This window comes from Pelophylax lessonae (assembly GCF_965119305.1).
Source record: "Pelophylax lessonae genome assembly, chromosome: 10".
In the NCBI taxonomy this organism is placed as follows: domain Eukaryota; kingdom Metazoa; phylum Chordata; class Amphibia; order Anura; family Ranidae; genus Pelophylax; species Pelophylax lessonae.
In genome coordinates this window covers 97,477,354-97,495,821 of record NC_138777.1, presented here as the reverse complement: position 1 = coordinate 97,495,821, position 18,468 = coordinate 97,477,354, and the positions used below count along the sequence as shown (strand labels likewise).

General features: G+C 40.7%; 1 protein-coding gene across 7 annotated transcripts in view; it reads left to right on the top strand.

Moving 5' to 3' along the window:
* CHRM1 (cholinergic receptor muscarinic 1) overlaps positions 1–17,547 on the top strand; it is a 389,308-nt gene extending 371,761 nt beyond the window's left edge. For 5 of the 7 annotated variants that reach the window (XM_082270928.1, XM_082270927.1, XM_082270926.1 and 2 more), the window contains 2 exons: positions 6,554–8,198; positions 16,575–17,547. In XM_082270928.1, the coding sequence (XP_082127054.1) occupies positions 6,629–8,194 (1,566 nt within the window). In that variant the 5' untranslated portion in view covers positions 6,554–6,628 and the 3' untranslated portion in view covers positions 8,195–8,198; positions 16,575–17,547. Of the gene's footprint in view, positions 1–6,217; positions 6,327–6,553; positions 8,199–16,574 lie in introns of those variants that run through there. The other 2 variants (XM_082270930.1, XM_082270932.1) reach the window with 2 other exon arrangements.
* The last annotated feature ends 921 nt before the right edge of the window (positions 17,548–18,468 follow it).

Below are 18,468 nucleotides of genomic sequence, written 5' to 3'. Positions count from 1 at the left end.
TGTAGCCCAAAATAATGGGTAATTTTCATATTAGTAGCCTCCCTAGCTTGGAAAACCAGGTGAAAATGGTTAATCAGTTGTATTGAAAAAGGTTATAAACTGCTGTGCAATTACAGAAAATAAAAACCTATTGTAGATTAGGTCAGCTGGTGGTGGTCTGAAGCCAGCGACAGTACTACCTAATGCCTAGGTATACACTAGCCTAGTGTTTTGTCAGTACCAGCAGGGAGCTGTTTGATACCCATTTTTAACGTATTGCAATACTTGTTTTTTTTCTACAATGTTTTTCAACTTTTTTTGAAGTGTCAAGTGCTGGCACATAATTCATGTCACTGCACTGCATTTCGGTGCGTTGCGCTGCTGGCAAATGCTACACAGTGCTGGCACATGCTGCATTTTTCTGCACTGCAATGCACAAAGCTATCTTTAACACAGGGCAAAAGGGGCAGCTGCCCTGGGCCCAGTCATAGTTGTGGGGCCTGAAAGAAACTACCTCTTGAGCCCACATTGCCTGCAGATAGTTCATAAGTGGATTTGAGAGGGCCCAAGAAAATATTTGCCCAGGGTCCAGTCAATATTAAAGATTGCCCTGGCAATGCACTGCACATCACACCAGCGTTGTTGTTTAAACAGGGCACTACAGGGCTACTACAGTGATAATAGCAGCTTTCCAGGTCCAGCGTCAAGTGGCTGCCCTTCTGAATGGTAATCACAGGGGGTCGCTTTCTCAGCATACCGAGATAACCTTGCATTTTTTTTCACTAGATACAAGGCATTCTCTGATTGGACAAGGTGGAGAGGCGAATGATGACGTCCAATTAGAATAAGCCTTGCATACTATTAAAAAAAATACAAGGCTTTCTCTAAATGGTGACAGTGCTGAGCAAGCGTCCCCTTCTGTGGTTACAATACAGAGGTGCAGCCACTCTGCACTGGACCTGGAAGACAGCTGCTATCATTGTAGTAGCGGTGACTACTACAGTGATTTGCATCTTCCACAGGAATCAGTCAGATATGAGATTTGCATTGGTCACAGCTGTACAAATGTAACTATGCTAGAAAAATCATACCTAAACTTCAGCTTTAAATGACAGAGTGTGATAGATCAAACTACATGTGGATGAAATAATGTGATTACAGCTATGAAAAGCAAGATTCACTTTCAAGTTATGACTTATAACGTATTAACTAGTCGAAATCAGGGACATTAGGGAACGTAAAGGTTAATGGAATGTGTCCAGGACTTTGGCATAAAAAAGGTTAAGCGATGCAACGCTCTATAGATTTCAGTGTTGTAGTTACTAGCTGTTTGCGTGTCTGTCCTGTGTACACCTGTCTCCTATCGCTGTTTGCCCCAAGATCACCTGTTTACCCACACTGGTAAAGAAGGGGAGGGGAATGGAGAGTAAACCAGAACTCCGCAGAGCCAGAACACTCCGTAACCCCTTGTTTGCCTAGGAGACCTGGGAATATAACACACTATTCACCTTAACTAGCTTGTTTCTGAAGAGGAGAAGTTGTTTGCTCAATGTACTTGGTACAATGAAAGAAAGCTGATATCTACCATTCTGACGCGACATTGTGACCTTATGTGTAGCAGCAGAAAGTTTTGACATAATGAGTATGCCTTGGAAGTTATTATACATTGCTACTCCCTTTCCGGGAAAGAACGGGGCAGGGATATGTACTTATCGATTCTTACTACTCAGCAGATTGGTACAGTATTTGCAGGCAGGAAAGAATGAAAGTTACAGAGTGATTCTAATGTAACACTTTCCCAGTATGGTCCTTTTTTGGCAGAACAGTCTAGATCAGGGATAGGCAACCTTTGAGAGGCGGAGATCTACCTGAACAACATGAAAGAGATCAAAAATCACAGAGGTTCGTGACATTTTTTTTTTTAAGAAATTAACTAGTAAGGCCTAACTAAATAGTAAGAAAAACTTAGAAAAATAAGTTGTCACTGTAAAACTTAGCCTACCTTAAAAGTGGATGGTGTCAGTCAGTAGGGCAGTAGAGGTGTCAGTAGAGCAGAGGATGGTGTCAGTAGAGCAGTGGACTTTGTTATTAGGGCAGTGGACAGTGCCCTGTTGGGGGGCTTGGGGATAGGGGGGCACACAGGAGGCCGGGAAGCAAGAAAAAAGAGGAACAAGGACAGGAGGGGCAGCAGAGGAGGCATTTACTGGAACCAATCTCCTGTATTTTCCTCCTGCATCAGCTGTATGTTGGTTGGAGTGAGAATAAGAGAAGCTGGCTTTTAGCTGCTGCTGGAGGAAAATAAAGGGGATCCTCAGAAGACAGGTATTTTAAAAATCGGAATTCCCAGAAAATGGCTGGGGATTTAGATTTTACTGTCTCCCCCTTACCCTGTTGCCCTAAGGTGGCTGTCCAAGAAGCCTTATGCTGGAAGACAGCATAAGGCTGCTTAGGGAGCCACTTTAGAGTGCCAGGGTAGGGGGGACATTAAAATCCAAATCTCCAGCCACTTGCTAGGAATTCAGATTTCTAAAATACCTGTCTATGGGAGGGAAGAGGGGGGCAGGGTACACTGCTGGGGTGGAAGGGGGGCAGAAGTCACAGCTTTGGGGGAAAGAGGGAGCAGAGGACACTACTGTGAGGGGTGATGTGAAGAGCAGTAGAGGACACTGCTATTGGGGTGGCCCTTCCCATAGCAGCGTCCTCTGCCCCTTCACATCACCTCCCCCCACCTTTCCCCTTTATACAGTGACCTCTGGCACCCCTCCCCCCCCCAGCAGTGTCCTCTGCCCCCCTCCCATAGCAATGTCCTAGAGCAGTGTCTTCTGCTTCCTTTACATCACCCCCTACACATAAGCAGTGTCCTACCTGTGTACACAGAGGAGAGAGTGGTGGGTAGCACAGTTCTGGGCAAAGGTCGAGAGCGGGAGCTGGCAGAGTTCATTTTCACATTAACAAGTTGATCATTGGTTGCTTGGGACCATCCTATGTCCTAGCAACCAATCACCTGCGAGTTAACTAGAAAAGTTAATTTGGCCAGCTCCTGCTCCCACCCTCTGTCCTGACCTGTGCTGCCTCCCGCACTCCACTGTGCACTGATGACAGCAGCATTTAGGCCCAGCAGAGGAAGCTGGAGGGAGAAGGACTGACACCTAAAAGTCAGGAGTCGTTGGCACAGGGACCTGTTTGCGGTCTACCTGTCACCTGCCTGCAGTAGTGGGGTTGGCTGTGGCTGGGCTATGGGCACTTCATTTAGTAAATAAGCTTTAAAAACTACCCTTCACTGACTTTGATAGTAGGCTCCCTCTTCCTGACCCTAATTCCCCCTCCCAGAGCTCCTGCTCTATGTTTACTTTAGAAATTACAAGAGGGCTGGAAGGCTGCTTCTTTGTGTACCTGCTAGGGCCCTTCTTCTAAGTGTTCACCAAACTGTTGGGGGATGTGGACAATTCTCTTTGGCTATCCAGGGGAGGTACCCTCTCAGGATACAGAAGAGGACTGATTTTGGCTCAAGGGAAGGCAGGTATTTTCAGGTGCATCTGTGGAGCTGGACTAGTAGTCCTTTCAGGCAATAATACCATCAAAGAGGAACCTGGATCGGGGGACTCATGTAAGTATAATTTTCTTCACCAGGTAAGAAAAAAACACCTGGCAGATGGGTTAGGGGATTGGGAGGAAGATAGTGTTTTCGCAGAATTGGGCTTTAAGTAGCTGTGTCCCATAGTAAATAAAATGCCATTCCCTGAAGGTTAATTCCATTCAGTTCAGACCACTGTGATTTAAGCTTACCATGTCCTAAGCCCGTGGCAGGTGTATGTGATGTGAGGTTAAAGTCTGTTCTTTCAACAGTAAGCTAATAGGAGGGAAAATAGCACCATTATGTGATTACAAACTTTAATAGTGTCCTTATGAACTTCTACACAGGCCTACGAAATTCAAAACTCTCCTCTAAATGAATAATATGACTACAGCCAGTTATCTATAAGGTTCAGTCTAGTCATTGCTGAGGTCCAGTCTTAGCACAGATGTGATCCCTTTCAATTCCATGTAAAAATCCTCGAGTGTACAGAGTGAACTATACCAGAACTTCGTAGTGATCAGTTGATTACCCATCACTAGTAAAGATGCAAGAACAGATCGAATGCAAATATATGTACTCCTATGAAGCAGTCTTTTAACTGGTCGATTGCTGTTCCTGGGTGTGAGAATCGACTTGAGGTGCAGCAAAAAAATAGTATACAACCTACCAGAGTTTTATTTGTAGAATTATTTGAAACTGCAATGTCATTCCCTTGTGTAATGCCTGTGTGATCCATTCTCTACATGCCAGGAACATGTAATCATCAAACTTTGATTCTTTAGACCAGGGATTCCTCAAAATTGTCCTGCAGATGCTTATCAAGCTGGGCCTTGGCCCAGCTAATTGAGATAACCCTAGGGACCGTCTTTCAAAAGTAAATTATTCATGCTCCTGCCCTATCTCCTCTGCAGTCTACACAAGGTATTGTGTGTAGATAGGTCAGTTATCACTGTGGGAAAATAAAAGGGCAGAATGGATAGCAAGAACCTGCAAAATATCATATAAAATGTATATATAAACATAGGTAATGCAAATTACCTAGACTTTTTGACTTTATATTATCTCCAGTACATTTCAATCCAAGAAGCACTGCAAATATTCTAAATAATTAGTTAAAGCTAGGTAATATCACATTGCTAAGAATTCTGAAGAACACCAGATTTGTAAAATGGAGTGGAATTTTATGGAACAAGATAATTGTTAAAATGTAATAAACTGTTGTTTTGATGTCTGTGCTTTGCCCTTTATAAGGTTAGGTTTTTGACAGTTTACTTGGTTTAAGCTAGATTGCTATATCTCATTTCATGTAAAAATGACATTGACCTGAAATATAGATGATCAAAGCCCAGTAATGCTTACAAAAATAACACAATGTTACTTGTAATAATTAGATAAAATATGAATCCATGAACAAAGAAAATGGAATATTATATAGTACGCAACATCATTGTACCAGTAATAGAAATTTTGCAGCAAGCTAGAAAGTGTATGCAATACACATTCAGAGGAACAGTGTTCAGATGCAAGTATAAAATTGCATGAGGACTCGAGGACATACAATGCGATTAGAGAAGAAGCGTTTTAACCTCAGGCAACGTGGGGGTTCTTTACTGTTAGGGCTACAAGATTGTGGAATTCTCTACCACAAGAGGTGGTTTCTGCGGGTAGTATGGTGGCTTTCAAAAGACTCTTAGACTTACATCTCAAGGATCAGAACATTAAGGGCTATGTTAGATGATTACAGCCACACACACCTACACAGGTTGAACTGGATGGACTATTGTCTTTATTCAACCTCACCTACTATGTAACTATGTAACTATGTAAAAAAATAAGATACACCTGTATTAAATGTCATTGCAAATCCATACAAGAGTAAGCAGTTCTCAAACTTTTTGAAAAGATTATGAAAATATGCTTGTGAAAGCTGAGTGAAGGCATTAAGGGTAGATCCCCCATTAGAAAGATGGATGGGTAGAGCCCTTTCACGTCTAACTCAAACAGCATGCACTTTATTCCCTTTTTTGTGAAGAGAAACGAACTGTCAGCAATAAACTTCAGAAATTTCCCAGTGTCTCAGAAAACCTTTCTTTAGGAAACAAGTACTTTTAAGTGCTATTGATCTGTGGTTAACTGGTCAAGTTGTTGTGAGACATTCTCAGATTGCTGGCATGGCTTACATTTGTCAGCCTATTTATTAGTATCCTTAACTTAAAGGATTGGTTGTTGTATTTGGAGGTTGCAGAGTAAATTCTGTGCAGTAGAGTGAATCTCAGATTTGCAGAAGATATTGGGATATAAGAGAAAAAATTGGCACAACAGAGGACAGATGGAGCCATAAAAAGATGCACAGGTAGAGAAAATGAAATGGTAGGAGGAGTTTTAAGAAGTGGCTGCCAAGGAAAGGAGGTCTTTCGGTAACATATGGTTTGCGTACTACATATTAACTACATCGTTTTTTTTTTTTTACCTCTTTCTTTTGCTTCCGCCTTCTTTAATTGTTTTACTTGTTAAAACTAAACCTGTCCAACCACTTCTGTCTCCCCTATTTTCCTGGTACAAGGGGTGGAGGTGACTCCTTCAGCAACACAACTCCTTCCTCCAACACTCAAACAACAGAGATCATAAATCCGGCTTTGTTTAGTTACAGATTACAGAGACACACGTAGCAGAAAGAGAGAGGCGGGTGAGAAGCACAGAATGAAGTAATGAGACACAGAGACATACAGCCAAAGTTGCAAATAAAAGTAAAGATGAGAGTAAAATGCAGGTGAAATACCGTAATCCTCTATATAGTTACACTACACATAGGAAAGTGAACATAGTAGTTTATTAGGTTTCTTCAATATGCTTCCCTGTAATGTGTATACCTCATGCTCCTCATAGAAGCATACCGTTTACTGACAACTCCCACGTTTTTTTTACAGGTTTACAGATTTACGATTCATAATCCATATCCTTGTATCATCCTGACTTCTGCTTTTTTTCTTCTTGCAGGATTTCACTGCTGTGATGTGGATTTAAAAGGCTGGGATAAAAGAGACCATCAACCCAGCTTCTTTGGAAAATGTCATGTTAGCCTTTCATCAGAATGCTGGGCAAGAATCGGTGACTACCTGGCTTTTAATCATGAACAATACTACTGTCGACCCGCTGACCACAAATTCTACAGAGCCACCATACCGTGACCCATTTGGAGGACATGCCATCTGGGAAGTGGTGTTAATTGTCATTACAACAGGAATCCTTTCATTCATCACAGTGGTTGGAAATGTACTGGTTTTCCTGGCTTTCAAAGTGAACAGTGACCTAAAAACTGTCAACAACTACTTCATTCTTAGTTTAGCATGTGCTGATGTAATCATTGGTCTAATATCAATGAATTTATATACCACCTACATTATAATGGGACGCTGGGCACTTGGCAATGTTTCCTGTGACCTGTGGCTGGCACTAGATTATGTTGCAAGCAATGCTTCTGTAATGAACTTGCTCATTATTAGCTTTGACCGTTATTTTTCTATAACTCGGCCCCTAACATACAGGGCTAAGAGAACACCAAGACGAGCTGCCATCATGATTGGATTAGCATGGATTATCTCTTTCATCTTGTGGGCACCTGCTATATTATGCTGGCAGTACATTGTGGGGGAGAGGACAGTGGAACCTGGTGCATGTTACATTCAGTTCTTGTCAGAACCCACTATTACATTTGGCACTGCCATCGCTGCCTTCTATCTACCAGTTACTATCATGATTATACTGTATTGGAGGATTTATAGAGAGACAGAGAACAGAAGCAGGGAACTGGCAGGCCTACAGGGTTCTGAGACAGAAAACATTGTCCGGCCTTTGGGCAGTGTCAGAAGTGGCAGTAGTAGTGGCATGGGAGAATCGGAACGGTTACCAAGATCACAGTCATCTGTGCCAAGAGTGAGGAGAACTTGCTGTTTTCCTAATAGACTTGCTGCCAGCCCATCACTCAGAAGCTATCCTCAGCATAGAAGTAATGGAAGCTGGAATACCATGGAAGATGCTGCTTCTGCAGATTCTGTGTCCTCTTCCTCTGATGGAGATGAAAACCCCTATGAGATGAAAAGCATTTGCTCTGCTGTTATGCGATTACCTATGGTCAGCTCTGTAGTTGGGACACCCACAGGTTCTCGTGGTTCTAATGATACTCTTGGAAGAGGGGACACTGAAAATGAAGCCAATGGAGGAAAGCAGGAGGTATCTAGGAAACCATCCAAGACCCACGCCTTAGCTTTACCATCAACTATTATTAAAGCCAAGATTGACAAAACCCGACATGGAAAGAGGAAAAGCAATTCACTCATTAAAGAAAAGAAGGCAGCAAGGACTCTAAGTGCTATATTGTTGGCATTTATTTTGACATGGACACCTTATAATATTATGGTGCTAGTCTCCACATTCTGCAAGGACTGCATTCCAACTAAACTGTGGGAGTTGGGTTACTGGCTATGCTATGTGAACAGTACTGTCAACCCAATGTGTTATGCACTCTGCAATCGCTCCTTCAGGCGTACCTTCAAAATGCTCCTACTATGCCGCTGGGACAAACGCAAATGGAGAACTCACAGACACCCAGCAGCTTTTTTCAGGACCCCATCACAGTGATTGGGTGGGTGGCAATCTACAGTTAAAGTTTTGGGATTCACCATGTAGTAATACTTGTAAATATACTGTTGTAAGTGCTGGTGGCCCACAGCTTGTATACATTTTAGATGTAGTGATACCAGTCTGTGTGCCTTCAAACAATACTTTTTTTTAAGTAAAGGAGTAAAACACAGGAAAGTTTTTAAAGGACAACTGTACCTTTGGTACACTTATCTTCTAAATACCCCCTCCCACGCACAAACCCTGAGTTCTGCTGACCCTGTCTAAAACTTACCATGCTTATTCCCGAAATTTTTACAATGTCATTCTGCATAGGCCTGCAGAAAAAAGTGTCCTTTTCCTGAGCATGGGCAAACATCCATTCCTATGGACAGAGCAGTACTTTGAAGGGCCACTCCCGAAGGCCATGAGTATGAGATAGAGAGAAAGGGGCCATTGCTCGCATGCATAGAAAGCAGAGGAACCAGCAGGGATGATTTCCACAGAAGGTCTCTGTGGCTGCAGAGACAGCAGCACAGTGAAGATCACTGGAATGCGGGCCAAGGTACAATAAGTGTTAGATTATGTCAGAAGGACAAGGGAGCAAGTATTGAAAGGACAGATTTTACCAAAGGCACTGTTGTCCTTTAGGGACAATTATGTAAGGTAATGATAGTCATATTAGTGCACATACAACAACACATTTCAGTACTGACAATAATACTTGTCTATTTGCATTCACAGTTACTTTTAACAGACAAGCTTTCAGGGGTCTTCTCCTTTTTTCCAGGTCCAAGTAGTGCTTCTGAACCTTTGAGTATCCGTACAGCTTGGTCCTAGAGGTATGGGATAGATCCCTGAAAGCTTGTTCTGAAAAAAATTAACTGTTAACGAAAATAAAAAGAGAATCATAGAACAGTATGCAACTTAGATATTTTTTCTGTAAAAATGCTGGCCTGTGCTGGCCATTAAAGGTGCCTATGGATATAAAACATCAACCTTATGTGCATTCACAGTTTGACTACCCAGATTCATTTTTAAATGCAGGTGCCTAAGTATGCATTCTTATCACCCAAGTATGCCTGGCTTAACTCAGGGTGAAATAACAGCAGTCAACTAAAAAATAGAGTGGAATTGCACTGAAGGTCCATTCAAAAAGAAAAGCAGCTAGTACACCACAAGATACAAATGGTTATAGCGCATAGAACAAAACTGGGAATATGAGCATAGAAAGCATATCAAAACTTGCTTATGCATATCAAAATATCAGAGCACAGAAAAAATAATAAATATATACATCACCATAACACAACTTTGTGCAGTAAAAGCAATTGATGAAGATAAAAGTGAGGATAAATCAATATGCAAAAAAAAGTATCCGTATACAATACTAACAGTAGTGTCACAAAAATAACAAAACAAGTCCATTCACCATACAATAGTGAAAAAAGTCCCCTCTTAATAAGCTCAGTGCAAAAAACAAGGTGAAAAGATGAAAGGGATTTAATTGAATGTGATCCACACCTCCTGTGTGCTCCCCCACCTTATTTCACACAAGAGACTTACGGAAAAGCCATGGCTTCCTTAATCTGAGAAGTCAAAAAGCACTTGATATAACCATCCAGCAAAACACATGAACCCAGGATTTTGCAGCCTCTCCCCACTAGACAACATGGTCCCACAATTCACAGGATCATATAGGAGACATAAAAAAGAGCTAGATCCTCCAAATAGGGTAAAAAGTTTATTTTAAAATAAATGAAAACTACTCACATATTAAAATGAACCCAGCGCTTTGTATAACAGAACACTCCTGAGAGTGTGTTTGGATTGCTTCTGTGGCCATTCATGTGTGCATGGTGACCTTATGGTGTCAACTCCGCCCTACATGTTTCGTTACAACATCATCATAGCATCATCAGACATATGTGAGTAGTTTTCATTTATGTCAATAAACTTTTAGTATGGTTTTACGCTATGTGAAGCGTCTGACTCTATTTTATGTCTCCTATATGATCCCGTGAATTGTGAGACCGTGTTGTCTAGCGAGGAGAGGCTTCAAGATCCTGGGTTTATCTGTTTTGCTGGATGATTACATCAACCTAAGTGTTTTATGATTCTCTAATTCATGGGGTCATGGATGTGCAGTAAGCTTCTTGTGTAAAATGAAGTGGTGGAGCATGGAAGTGGTGTGGATGACATCAAAGTGAATCTATTTCACCTTTGCACATTGTTTTTTGGCACTGAGATTATTATTTTGATGTGATTTTTTTTTTTTTACTGGTGAATGGACTTGTTTTGTTATTTTTGTGATACTATTATTAGTATTGTATACAATATTTTTTTTTGCATGTTGATTTATATTTAGTTTTATTTTTATCAATTGTTTTTACTGCACAGAATTGCGTAATGATAGCATACATTTTTATTACCGCAGCTCTGTTTTATCTATTGTCCACTAAAGCTACCCAGCCAACATGATGTGAGTTCTGTTGGCCAAGGGTTTCTTGTAGAATCTAAAGGTTAGCCATAGACGCAAAATTGTGGGGAGATTTACTAAAACTGGTGCACACAGATTCTGGTGCAGCTGTGAATAGTAACCAATCAGCTTCCAGGTTTTATTGTCAAAGTTTGATTGACCAATCTAAAGTTAGAAGCTGATTGGTTACTACGTACAGCTGTGTGCTACAGTTTTGAAGAGTGTTGAAAGATTCAACTGAAAATTTGTAGACTGGGCAATACTAATGTCGTGTCTGTAGCCACCTTTATTCCCCACTCAGTTCTGTGTAGAGACCAATTTTACCACTTTCAGCCCAAGGACATCATATGGCGTCTTGGACTTTGAGTGGAGATATCTGAATGATGCCTGCAGGTCTCTGCTAAAAAAAAAAACATATATAATGTTTGTGGGTTCTGAGTAATTTTTCTAGCAAACAAATGATGATTTTTACATGTAGGAGAGGAGTGCCAGAATAGGCCAGGTATGGAAGTGGGTTTGAAGGCCTAAAGGTTTTTTACCTTAAAGCATTCTATGCATTAAGGTAAAAAAACATCTTTGTAACAGTATCCCCCCCCTGCCCTAAATTATATTTACCTGAACCCATTCACGATCCAGTGCTGTGCATTAGAGCCATTGGAGCCATTGGCTTCTGCTGCTGTCAATCAAATAATGTGATGAAAATCAGGGGCAGGGCCAAGCCACCCAAACTGTGTCAATGGACTCAGACAAGGCAGCCAGCATGGGAGCAAACCGTCACGAGTACTCCCAAAGGAATTGGCTTCCTATAGTGACACTCTCCAAAGAGGAGGGGCCAGGAATGCCAGCAGGGGACCCCAGAAGAAGAAGATCATGGCTGCGGGTAAGTATGACCTGTTTATTATTTTATTTTACATTTTAAAATATAACTTTTAATATTGCTTTAAAGTGAAATGGTCAGCATAGATATATGAAAGATGCAATTGCTGACTTTTCTTTTTGTGAATGTTATTTCCTGCCTGTCATACTGCTGAACTGTATTTAAAGGAACAAGTATAGAGATAAGACATTCTGACACTTGCATATATTATTCATGTTACAGGTTTTTGTCTGAAAAAGACCTGGGGCCACATACAGCCACCCATATGTCTCTCATGATAGATTCTTTCAAAGCTTGCTTAAAATTTATCATTTTAAAAACTCACAGCCTCCTCCAGTGTTTATACTCTGTTCCACAAAAAATCCTAAGTCTTGATATATGGACCATACAAGCCAATGGGAACTAGGGAGATTTTTGTGGGGCAGGCAATAAACACAGAGGATGCAATGCCCTGCTCCGCAATTGAGGTAAGTTAGCAGCTTGAGTGGGAGAGTCTGATGTGCTTTAGCTTGGCTGGGGGGGCAGTGGGTTAGCTAAAGTTTAGTCATACATACATCTGTATTTTAAAGCAAGGCTGCATTTGAATAAACTTAAGTTTAAACTGTAGCAGGTACCAAGTAGTAAATGTGAGACTCTACCTGCGACCAAATGGCCTAAAAAAAATAAGTTTGCTTTACACCCTCCCTCCACATAGTCCTGATGTACATGAAGGTGTCAACATTGCTCTTCTTTCTCTGTAGGCATCTCTGTGCATAGAAAACCATGCAACCTCAAAAATTTCTATGTGCAATCCATACACTGATAATTTTTTTCGAGAAACCCATGGGTTGAATGACAAAAAAAAATGATCCAATTCCCCCATCCACACATTTGAGGTGGATGGGGGAATCCTTCCTGCTGTGTTATTGTATTCTGACAGCAAACTTCCCGGACATCGGAATACAATGATTAGTGTTGATGGCTACAGCAGAAGCAGTGATTATTCGGGAAAAACCTGACAGGTTGGTTGTACACAAGTCAATCGATAAATTGACTTGTGTGCAACCAGCCTGCCCATACATGGACCGAAATCTGGCCAGTCCATGCTGAACTGGCCGCATTTCATTCCATGTATGGCCGGCTTAAAGAGAAAGTAAACCCTCCTCTGACACTTGTACCTATAGGTAAGCCTATAATAAGGCTTACCTATAGGTACTGTAAATATCTCCTAAACATGTACTGTTTAGGAGATATTTACTTTAGATGCATCCAGTGACGTCACTGGCGCATGCGCTCTGAAGGAACGGCTGCTGGTACTGTTCCTTCAGAACTCCATGCCGTGACGGTCGGCTCCCGCGCGAGTGCGCGGGAGTGATGTCACCGCGGCTCTGGCCAATCAGATGGCCGGATGCCGCGATCCTGTCATACAGCTAAGCAGGTGGCACGGCGGGGGCTTGTTCTAAGGTAAGTATTTCATAATGAGCTAGTATGCATCGCATCATGTGTTTGTCTTTCAGGGTGAGAAAGAAAAAAAAAAGGGTTTACAACCTCTTTAAGTCAGTGATACTTAAAGTAGAACTATAGGTAAAACTTATTTTTAATTTTGGATAGAGTAACGGAGGGTTATAACCCCAGTAAGGGTTATTTTTGCCATCTTTGCCTCATTGGGGAGATTTCCCCTCACTTCCTGTCCTATAGCCAAACAGGAAGTGATAGGAAATCCCTGCAAATAAAGAAAATTTATTGGGGACCCCCACGTCACCAGAACTAGTGTCCCTACTGGAATATTTTTCCGCTATTATTTTTCTGGGGACAGCCCAAAATTTTGGATTTTCTTTTACTTTCACTTTTAATAATAACAGTAAACAGGACAAATAGAGAGTGTGAACATCCCTAATGGAGACACAGACAGCATAAAAAAAAAAAAAACCTAATAGGCGTTCTAATCCATCTCCACTCTATCCAAAGCTAAAAACAAAAGTTTAACTCATACAATGTCAGATATATACTGTGTGTGTATTAATATATATATCTATACATATATATATATATATATATATATATACAGTCAGGTCCATAAATATTGGGACATCAACCCATTTCTAATCTTTTTTGGCTCTATACACCACCACAATTTGAAATGAAACAAACAAAATGTGCTTTAACTGCAGACTTTCAGCTTTAATTTGAGGGTATTTACATCCAAATCAGGTCGACGGTGTAGGAATTACAACAGTTTGTATATGTGCCTCCCACTTTTCAAGGGACCAAAAGTAATGGGACAGATTAACAATCATAAATCAAACTTTCACTTTTTAATACTTGGTTGCAAATCCTTTGCAGTCAATTACAGCCTGAAGTCTGGAACGCATAGACATCACCAGACGCTGGGTTTCATCCCTGGTGAAGCTCTGCCAGGCCTCTACTGCAACTGTCTTCAGTTCCTGCTTGTTCTTGGGGCATTTTCCCTTAAGTTTTGTCTTCAGCACAGTGATTGACTTGGCCATTGCACAACATTACACTTCTTTCCCTTAAAAAACTCTTGGTTGCTTTCGCAGTATGCTTCGGGTCATTGTCCATCTGCACTGTGAAGCGCCGTCCAATGAGTTCTGAAGCATTTGGCTGAATATGAGCAGATAATATTGCCCGAAACACTTCAGAATTCATCCTGCTGCTTTTGTCAGCAGTCACATCATCAATAAATACAAGAGAACCAGTTCCATTGGCAGCCATACATGCCCATGCCATGACACTACCACCACCATGCTTCACTGATGAGGTGGTATGCTTTGTATCATGAGCAGTTCCTTTCCTTCTCTATACTCTTCTCTTCCCATCACTCTGGTACAAGTTGATCTTGGTCTCATCTCATCTGTCCATAGGATGTTGTTCCAGAACTGTGAAGGCTTTTTTAGATGTTGTTTGGCAAACTCTAATCTGGCCTTCCTGTTTTTGAGGCTCTCCAATGGTTTACATCTTGTGGTGAACCCTCTGTATTCACTCTGGTGAAGTCTTCTCTTGATTGTTGACTTTGACACACATACACCTACCTCCTGGAGAGTGTTCTTGAACTGGCCAGCTGTTGTGAAGGGTGTTTTCTTCACCAGGAAAATAATTCTTCGGTCATCCACCACAGATGTTTTCCGTGGCCTTCCAGGTCTTTTGGTGTTGCTGAGCTCACCTGTGCGTTCTTTCTTTTTAAGGATATTCCAAACAGTTGATTTGGCCACACCTAATGTTTTTGCTATCTCTCTGATAGGTTTGTTTTGTTTTTTCAGCCTAATGATGGCTTGCTTCACTGATAGTGACAGCTCTTTGGATCTCATATTGAGAGTTGACAGCAACAGATTCCAAATGCAAATAGCACACTTGAAATTAACTCTAGACATTTTATCTGCTCCTTGTAAATGGGATAATGAGGGAATAACACACACCTGGCCATGGAACAGCTGAGCAGCCAATTGTCCCATTACTTTTGGTCCCTTAAAAAGTGGGAGGCACATATACAAACTGTTGTATACGTGCCTGTTGTTGTAATTCCTACACCTTTCATCTGATTTGGATGTAAATATCCTCAAATTAAAGCTGAAAGTCTGCAGTTAAAGCACATATTGTTTGTTTCATTTCAAATCCATTGTGGTGGTGTATAGAGCCAAAAAGATTAGAATTGTTTCGATGTCCCAATATTTATGGACCTGACTATATATATTTATATATGTATGTGTGAATTTTTCTATCTGCCAAAAAAATGATAATTCTGTCCAGGTACTTTTGTGATTTATAAACCTCTCTCAGACAGCACAGAAGGAAGAGGGATACCTACTCCTTTGTTAGAGCCAATAAATGGACCGGTGCTACCTTCCTGCCCCTAGTTTTCTGATTGGACAGTAAAAAAGCAAAAGAGGACCTATAATTCATCAACTCTGCCTTCTCCTTCTGCCAGCATGTTTGCTGTCAACATGTGTACATTGTAGCAGAGTGTGGTAAGCTCTGAGTGCTGCCCCTTCCTCTTCCAGGCTCCTAAATAGGACTAAACAGTATAGGTGGGTGATAGCAAGACAAATTCAGGTAAATATGCTAGTTGTGTGAAGTAGAGCCTTGTACTGTGTTAGTCATTCAAATTTTGTAATTTAAGTGATTCCTTTTATTGGCTGACTCAAATTACTGAATATGCAAGCTTTTGAGACCTACTCTTCAGCCATAAAAAATGGGCCTAAGGTCCAAAAGTTTTCATCCTGAGGCTGGGTTTACACTAGTGCGAATTGGTTGTGGGTTTCCTCGCATCCATTTCGCATGACAGGAGAGTGTGCCTGGCTCCCAATGGATCTAGTTCACACATCTCCATGGTGGCTGGGGAGCAGATTGGATAAGGGATCCTGTGTGTCTTTGGCTCTGTTTCAAGTCCGAATCCAGGCAAATATTCGGGCCTGATTCATCCCTGAAATGGAGAACAAGGACGCACCAGACCCCTGCTGTGAGCTGTGTCCACACTAAGTGTGTACTCAGCCTTAATAATTTAGGTTAGTCAATGAAAGGTATCACTTAAACTACACATATTCTAGTTGTGTGCATAAAACATATTTCATTATTTTAAAAGGAATATACGACTAGTTTAAACATTATAACTTCTGCTGCAGAATACTGTCAGTTACATCAGAGGAGAACCTATATCATTTGTTGACAGTCTAAAATTGCATTAGATCATTAAATAATAATAGAGATAAGTGATAGCATTATTCATCTTTAATTGCAGTGAACCAAGGTGTGAGTAGCAGTATAGGCTATGGAGGCTTCAGATAAGTGAGGAGCCATTGCTGAGCTACTCTAACTGAGCATACAGTATACGCATCCTTATTTCAAAGCAAGTCTCATTTATATATTTATCCAAAACAATGGCATGGCAATATATATTCCAATAGAGGTTTTAATTGCATAAGGTTAATATGGAACATTTAGAGATCAGTAGATCTTCAACAATGATAGGAGCAACATTATTAGCAGATATTTTCTTTTGCTGAAATATAGGATCAAGAACATTCTTTTAATATTTACCTTTTCTTCCTTAGGACAGATATTATTCTTATGGACACGAGTTCTGCTGTCCAAACCTAAGAAGATGTGAAGTCCCCTGTATGTGTGGCTGAGTGGACTATGAGGAACGCACTATTCCTAGACACAAAATGGGGACAAGAAGGAAAGAGCAACAATTTCTGCCCTCTCACTGGGACATTATTAATATCCAATTGACGTTTTCTTTGATGAAGTCTGACTGTCTTGGGCTTTAACACGTCTTGTATATGTTATTTCGAACTTTGGGAAGGAAGAGAGTCTAGGGAAGGCTGGTCTAACCCTTTCGGGAAAGATATTCCCTTTTCATGTGAGGGTGTATCGCCTGATGTGCCAAACCAAACAAAGGCAGTCCAAAGAGCATGATATGGTTTTCTACTGTTTACAAAAAAAAAAAGTTTGTGGGAAGGGCTGTGTATTTATTATAAACTCAACTAAATAAAAACAGATTCCGCATTAGCACATAAGATGGCCTCTCCCATTTATTGCATCTGCTGTTACCAAGGTGAATTGCTGCTATGCCATTTTCAATGTGACTTATTAAAAAAGAGGACCTATGCTTATAGTATGTGTTTAGTATAATTTTCATTGTTTGTTAAAGTACTAGTTATGTGTGCCAGTACAATGTTATACAGTAGTATGCAACTTACCCATCATTTTCACACAGCTCACTGCCAACTGGAAATGCTGAAATAATGGTAGTGTTGGCTCACATTAGCATTTTATTAGTTGCCAAAAAGGAATTTAGCTACTATATTTTTCACAGCAGTTCTTTAGTGCATTTTAGAGGTCCCCAACCTATATCATTTTGAAAAGTATACCGGCAGTCCTTATTAGTAAAAGTTTGGGAAGTGTTAAAGTGGCTTCGGCATTAATAAACTGCTAGGCCAATGTCTTGGCCTAAGGAGGGCTTCCCTACTGTTTGCAACTCTTGCAATTTGTGTGTCTTCTTCTACAATAGAAAAGTCCAATAGTCACTGCACTTCCTCTGGCAGATTAAATCAGCCTTTTTCAATCAGGGTTCAGTGGAACCCTAGGGTTTCTGCATAGGTTGCTAGAGGTTCTTTGATAAGTAACTTCTGGCAACAATGTTCCTTTGAGAAAACTTTAAGGCGCCATTCTTCTCAAAGACCACAAATGTAAGGAGCATTCTTCCCAGTGGCAATCACTCTAATCTACTGTGACCTGCAGATATACTGTAGTAATTATCAGCAGGGGTTCCATGAGACTGGTAAGGTATTTTTCTAACCCTAAGTAACCACTATCAACAACGTTCGTTTTAGCTATCTTTAAAGGGGAATTCTTCGCAAAGACCACAAATGTAAAGAACTTTCTTCCCAGTGACCATCACACTAATATACCATGACCTGCAGGTGTAGCAATTAATAACAGGGGGTTCTCTGAGACTGCAAAGCTATTTCAAGGGTGCCTGCATGAAAAAAAGGTTGAGAAACACTGGATTAAACTGCTAGCCCTTAGTGGTTGCTTTCTTACAGGGCACAGGATTTAGTAATAGCTCACAGGGTCATCACTTTATCTATGTACTTGCAATCAAAAATAGAATGATTTTTATTAAATATCAATTATGAAAAACAGTGCTTTGTCAATTATATAGCTAAATACTTGGAACAAATAATGTTTTAAGGTAATCTACTGCATACATTTGAGCATATAACAATTAGTTTACAATGCAGCATTTTATCCTGGGTCTCATGGTGCCCTGATACAAGTCTATGGGGGCATCAAGCTGCTATTAACTTGTTGATAATGGCTGAGAATATAGAGGAAAATCACCTGCAGTCATTTAAATGTTCATGACCCTGTTATTTGATTTGCATTTGTCATTTTATGTATGCATCATACAACGTTTTCCATTGGTCCTGTGGGATCCAA